General features: G+C 41.9%; 1 protein-coding gene across 4 annotated transcripts; it reads right to left on the bottom strand.

The window, feature by feature from the left end:
* Positions 1 to 1,859: 1,859 nt before the first annotated feature.
* LOC106808617 (mite allergen Eur m 3-like) lies at positions 1,860 to 6,251 on the bottom strand. Of its 4 annotated transcripts, XM_014811405.1 has the most exons (9): positions 6,052 to 6,251; positions 5,332 to 5,490; positions 5,090 to 5,157; positions 4,616 to 4,701; positions 4,389 to 4,461; positions 3,941 to 4,127; positions 3,121 to 3,260; positions 2,343 to 2,680; positions 1,860 to 2,282 (listed from the first exon to the last, which is right to left on the bottom strand). In XM_014811405.1, the coding sequence occupies exons 2-9, from the start codon at positions 5,483 to 5,485 to the stop codon at positions 1,982 to 1,984; spliced, it is 1,347 nt and encodes a 448-aa protein (XP_014666891.1). In that variant the 5' UTR covers positions 5,486 to 5,490; positions 6,052 to 6,251; the 3' UTR covers positions 1,860 to 1,981. The 4 variants fall into 4 exon arrangements, with proteins under 4 accessions (XP_014666891.1, XP_014666890.1, XP_014666892.1 ...); XM_014811404.1 differs by having other exon boundaries at positions 1,860 to 2,680; XM_014811407.1 differs by lacking the exons at positions 1,860 to 2,282; positions 3,121 to 3,260 and having other exon boundaries at positions 2,530 to 2,680.
* Between the last annotated feature and the right edge of the window lie 203 nt (positions 6,252 to 6,454).

Raw genomic sequence — 6,454 nt, 5'->3', positions numbered from 1 at the left:
TGCGAGTAAAGTGAATATAATGGATCGGATTTTACCAAGCACACGGGATATCGGCCCGCCCGGCTACACTTTCAACGTATAAGAACGGCCGAAGAAAATTCTCTGCAGTCGACGGTGACCGACGCAAGAGTGCCCTCTTCCTGTACATTAGCATAGCGCAGAACGTAGGGCGTGATGCTGCGAGCTGAATATTACAGATCGGATATGCTACGATAATAGTTAGGCTCTACGACTGTTGTTACGATATTAGTTAATTCTATGATAACAATTACGACTGTGGTTGCGATTGAAATATCTTTGTCAGCGGCTTCCTGGTTTTTAGAAAGATTCTGCAAACTGTACAACAGATTACGATGTGTTCATACGTAGTTTAATATTAAATGTTACAATAATGACTGTAAGCTAGAGTAGGTACGGGCATGCATAAACTCGAGCTATGTTTATCTCAGACAGCGATTTTATACCTCAGACATCAACCGAAATCAGAGACGCAGTGGTCTATAGTAACGTTTGCGAAATGTCCAAAGAAAGGTTGAAACCCACTGATCTAGCAATCATCTTCAAATGAATTATATGACGCTGTCTCACCGATCACTATCTAGCACATGTGGTCCTGCAGGACATACATAGAAGCCCACGTTGATGTAATTGACTTGAAACGATGAAATGATCTCAAATGTTATTTAGACTATAGGTTGGTTTTATGTGATGCCTTTATAGACAGTAAGGTTAAATAGAGATTATGACAAAGTGAATGTTATTATAAACCTGAATCAGCAATTTAAGATATATTAAACTAGTCTGGTAATGAATGTATTTTTTGGTATATTATTTCAAAAGATATATCTGTTAAAATAGCATACCGAAAAATAATTTTATTATGGTTACGTAAACCTACACACTAATATCCCAACGATGTATTCGAACACTGTTATTGTGGTATTGACATATCGCACTAGTTTGTTGTGCTACTCATTCTCATCTGATACATGTGACACTACTATTATTCAATCGACACTTTAACAACACATTCTATCTATCAGTTAGTCTTTTTATTGTAGGATTCTTGTTAGCTCATCTGACGTAGTCAGATGCAGCTTGTAGAATCGCATGATTGTACGTGCGTGCGTCCGTCAACAGCTCTTAATATTCGGTGTATAGTGTGATGGGCAGGAAACCCATCAACAGTGCGAAATTGGAGGTCACAGGTCAAATGGCAGTGGGGGAAAGGTCAGATATCAGACATTTTCTGAGGACATGGCCTAATGGACAGAGTGAAAAACTTTTTTGTTTCAGCGCTGACGTACCATTTTTATCACTTTATTGAAAGGACCATGAAATGTGCTTTCCACTGACGTGCGAAGAGTAAGTGTCTGATAACCTTTTGACCCTCAAGATGAGGGTTAAACATGGATTCCTGAACTGCCTCAATGATGTCCAGTGTTCTCATATTCATGGCACATCCATAATCTAGAAATCCAATATGTCTGGATAGCCCAACGGGTACAGGACAGGATTACGGATCAAAGGTCCTTTGATCGAATCCAATCAGATTTTTTATTATTTACCTGTTTTCTGTATTTTTCTATCTTTATCCATTTAACTATTTTTTTCCAATTAACGCAAATATTTACATGATTTATTTACAACAATTTAATAACAACAAATAATGTTTACAACAATTATTTTATTTTAATAAGGTTATGGTTAGGGTCACAATGCACCCTAAAAGAGGAGTTTCATGCACGCGCTTTGTATCAACCAATGGGATTTGGGAGGTATGCAGAATGCAGAAGGTTGCTGAAATGATGTGTACGCAACTGCGTATGCATATCTGCGCCTAACAAAGGTGTCACTACGCACGATGTAAATGTTACGTTTATAACCGTAGCAACAGACCTCAGATGAGCCCAGACGCTTTGCGGCTCTTGTTTACACAGCATTCGAAAATTCTCGCCTCGTGCGACGTATATTCCGTGCTTCACGATTGACTTGTTCTTCGCGTGCGTGTGCGTCTCCGACCGTCTTCACCGTCTGTCACTCGCCTGGTGGAGCTCCTGTCGTTATCTTCCGGTTGCCGACTATTGCCGGTGTTTCTCGTTCTACCGCCGGACTTGTCGGAGTCTCTACCGGGACGTCTGTCGGTGTGTTCTTGGCGATGTCTGTCGGTGCGTCTGTCTGGGAGCCTGTAAGGGCGTCTGCCCGAAAGTCGACCTGGGCGTCTGCCAGGGTATCTGCCAGGATATCTGCCAGGGTATCTGCCAGGATATCTGCCAGGATATCTGCCAGGGTATCTGCCAGGATATCTGCCAGGGTATCTGCCAGGATATCTGCCAGGGTATCTGCCTGGGTATCTGCCATAGGGTTTATAGTAATGTGGGTGAGGTCTGTAAGGTCTATATGGATATCGGGGTGCGCTAGGCTCTGTGGTAGGCTCTGTGGTAGGTTCTGTGGTAAGCGGGATCGGATCAGAACATTTGATCCTATCCAGGGCGCACGCATCTCCGAATGTGGGAAAGTCTACATTGTTGGTGTTGTCGTATATCCAGTCAACAAAATCTGCTACCCGCGTGTACACTCCAGGAAACGTCTGAGAGGCGCATTGAGCTCCCCACGACGTGATGCCAATCAAGCTGTGCGTCAAGTCGCTAATCTGCACCAGAGGGCCCCCAGAATCTCCCTGTTAACAAAAGAACAGCATATTAGTTGCACATAATCTGTTTCCTATCTGTATTTGGTGTGTTTTGGTGTGTCTGTACAAACAAACCTCTCCGGAATTGGAGTCGTCGTGAACATCATCAAGTCGAAGATTCATATATTATTGATATTAAACATAATTATGTGATAGAATGTTTAATGGGTGTCGCCTCATACAAAATATCGGCCGTCGCTTGCTATCAAAACATTTCTTTAAATTTAGATCCTTGTTGATCCCTTAATATACGCATCTGCGTCGCAATAGAGGTGCTAACGCTTACAAGTTGGTAATATATATATATATATGGTACGACTACAGTGTAACATATTTATATATATATATATATATAAAATATTTTATATATATAGTTATGACTATCATTATATAATGGTAGTCATAACTATTGACGTCTCTTGATAAACCTGGCATGTGTCGTGATTTCCATCAGCCTCCGTACACATCATGCTAGTTGCAATACTATCATCACCATACACATCCGCACAGTCGCTGTTGGCGATGACCGTGAGGTTCACGATTTGCATGTTTTCCGGATCAGCACCACCTACGAATTAATGTCCGTAGCATCACAGCTAGAGTTATAGTAATTAATTCACATCAAATCCATATTGGTAATCCATGTCGACTTTTATGTGCACACACACTCACACGCGCGCGCGCACACACACACACTCACGCACGCAATCACGCATGCACGCACGCACGCACGCACGCACGCACACACACACACACACACACACACACACACACACACACACACACACACACACACACGCGCGCACACAAACACACTGCTTTCACAATTCACAATCAGTCAACCTCGCGTCGACAACGCGAGACTTTACTCAGCCTATAATCTCGAAGAATCATGGTGCGTAACAGCGTTAATTACGCTATTCTGTAATATAGTCTTGGTGGCCATAGTTCGTGGCCTCGTCGGCGGAACTAATATGGCATAATTCCATCCGACAGATTCTGCAATGGCAGGTATTTGAAACAGGTTTGCGGTTGTATAAATTATAAGCAACTTGATAGCCGGCGTCATATAATTTACATGCATGGCAGAGATATCGAGGCTGTGCGGATATGTATTCGGTTCAATAATATTTCGTACTTGTCTGGGAGAAGAACTTGTCTGGAAATTTTGCAACATTTAAACTTTGCACGAATTCATTGTACGCACGTACCAGTGATTATCTCCTGTTGCACAGCGGCTAATTATACCTTCTGACAACGATCCCCAGCCACTAGCTCGTCCTACGCAGCCAACACACGGCGGTGCAGACCGCCGCGGCAGTGACGCAGCTTTCGTGTTTTCGTCACACGTCACCGGCGAGGACAGCCGTAGCAAGGCGATGTCATTCAATTCGGTTGAATGCTTGTAGCTTTGATGACGTCTTACGTCGGCAACCTGCGAAATCGAAAACCCTCAGAATGTGTTTGGAACAACGGGAAGAAGAAGAAGAAGAAGAAGAAGAAGAAGAAGAAGAAGAAGAAGAGGGGAAGAGAAGGCGAATAAGGAAGAGGAGTATTTCTTGGTAGGAGTAATAGTAGAAGTATGTCGGTTTCGAAAACACGCGCCATAAAGCATTGACCTATATATGGATATGACCGCGTTTGCGCGAGACTGCGGTCTATTTCTAACGAATGGGGTGCAATGTTGTCTACTCACGCTAACTTCGGTTCCGCCAGTAGATAAGAAAGTGCTTCCGTGAAGAATATTCATTCCATTTGGACTTCGACCACTAAAATTAGAGGCGGAAAATGCATCCCTAAAAGCCCCAACGGCTACGTACGAGGCAAGAATTCACGCTGCGTGTTATATAAATAGGTCATTGATTACACTAATAAATATATTATTTATGTCACAATTATTATGTTTATGATTGTTTTACGAACACGCAGTGGGCTGCGGTAACCACCCAAGATGGATGTATCAAAGTGCCACCGCAGAACTGACTTCCTGATCTGTCCAATAAAGCGACCTGAAGAAGAAAACAGTTTCTCTGTGATAGTATAATAACGGTTGTAGCATATTGTTGTCCTTCTGTGTTTACAACTGATGATGCGTTCATAAACTGACCTCGTCGCCTCAAGTTTATCGCGCTAGCATTCATTATACACGGAACTAACCTTTAGTTTCTCAACCATGCTCCGTCATCTTATTATTATGTAGCTTCTGTATCCGAAAGCTTATGTAGATTATTATCCCATCGGGAGAAGATAATAGAACCCGATTATTTGCTACTGATCTTGTGTGATGCAATAAAGTCCGTAGTATTCAAAACAGAATTAAGTATCTTAAATGTTTATCAACACATTAGAATAAGTCATTAAAATTGTTGCTATGCCTTATAACCATGATATTATTACCGTATACGGAGCTTCACATATCTGGGCGTCTCTGCCTCCAACAATTCTAAGCTGTATGCTAGGACTATCTGCAACAAGTGCACGCCAATTTACATTTCTGTTTAAGCTTGGCTTTAATATGAAAACTGCGCAGTTTCAAGCAGACTTACAAATCAGCCAAACGTAGTTCATTTCTTTCTTTCTACGTTTGCTAGTTTTATAGAGGACGATTATAAAGGATTTAGCGATATGTCGTACGATACCTGTCGTTCCAGCTTTGCTGGCCGCTTCTAAAATCTGATTCCGGGTAGCACGCGGAATGCCCCGTGAAGGCAAACGAAGCCACATCTGTGAATTTCCTTCTAGCTCTCCCAGTAACGACAGCAGCAGGTATGCGGCCAGCATAAGGCACAGCATTTTAACTATAATACGTATGTAAATTAATGTCCAAAACACACTATTGCTGGATTTTTGGCTAACGCTCCATTAGGAGTGTTCCCAACTTTGATATCATTAATCATTAATGATTAATGATTGATAATCCTAATCCTAACCCTAACCCTAACCCTAACCTATAACATAACCATATAACCATATAACCATTAATGACATTAAAGTTGGGAACACTCCTAATGGAGTTTCACCCCCATCCTTGCTGTCATTACTGTACCAAGAATATAGGTGGATTCTAACTGATCACAATTACATAAACTAAATAGAAATCATTTTCCGGCGTATCCAAACAATAACGCTACGGTTGAACTGAATTGTACGGTTAATATTAACGGTATGAATTAGTTAAAATTTTCAACTTCCGAAAGATAGCACTACACCTTATAGCTAAACCAGTGGCATGGATTACGAAGAAGGAGCGTAACATAGCATGGAGCCGTCTGGAGCCTTAGACTGTTACACGATATTATCAAATACAAATTCATTGATTTCAATGTTGTTTACATTGCTACAGATAGCTGTTTACTTACCATAATTATTCCTGTTAGGTGTAAATTAAGCGTCCTGAAACATCGGAGCGTACAACACTAGTCAGCAATCCCAGCGTGCTTTCACATTTATTACCATTCGCAGGGTGTTAGCGTATTGTGAAGATAGAGAAATTGCATGTAAACATCACCGACATATTATGGCACTGTTCTGCATAACCGGTAGCATGCCAGCAGCTGACTACAACACTGATAGTGCATGTCGTTCCGGACGAGTTGCTAACATGAAAAGTAGCGTTCATGCACGATCGAATAGAGAGGGGTGTCAAGATGAGCACATGGCCATTAAATCACTAGAATTCTCAACATTTCTATGAACATAAAAAGACAGTGACAGCAGGGCCGTAGGCTGGGCAAATTCCTAGGGGAGGGAGCGGCGGATCCA

Source organism: Priapulus caudatus, unplaced genomic scaffold (assembly GCF_000485595.1).
Source record: "Priapulus caudatus unplaced genomic scaffold, Priapulus_caudatus-5.0.1 Scaffold290, whole genome shotgun sequence".
NCBI classification, from domain to species: domain Eukaryota; kingdom Metazoa; phylum Priapulida; class Priapulimorpha; order Priapulimorphida; family Priapulidae; genus Priapulus; species Priapulus caudatus.
This window is presented reverse-complemented; position numbering and strand designations above follow the sequence as displayed.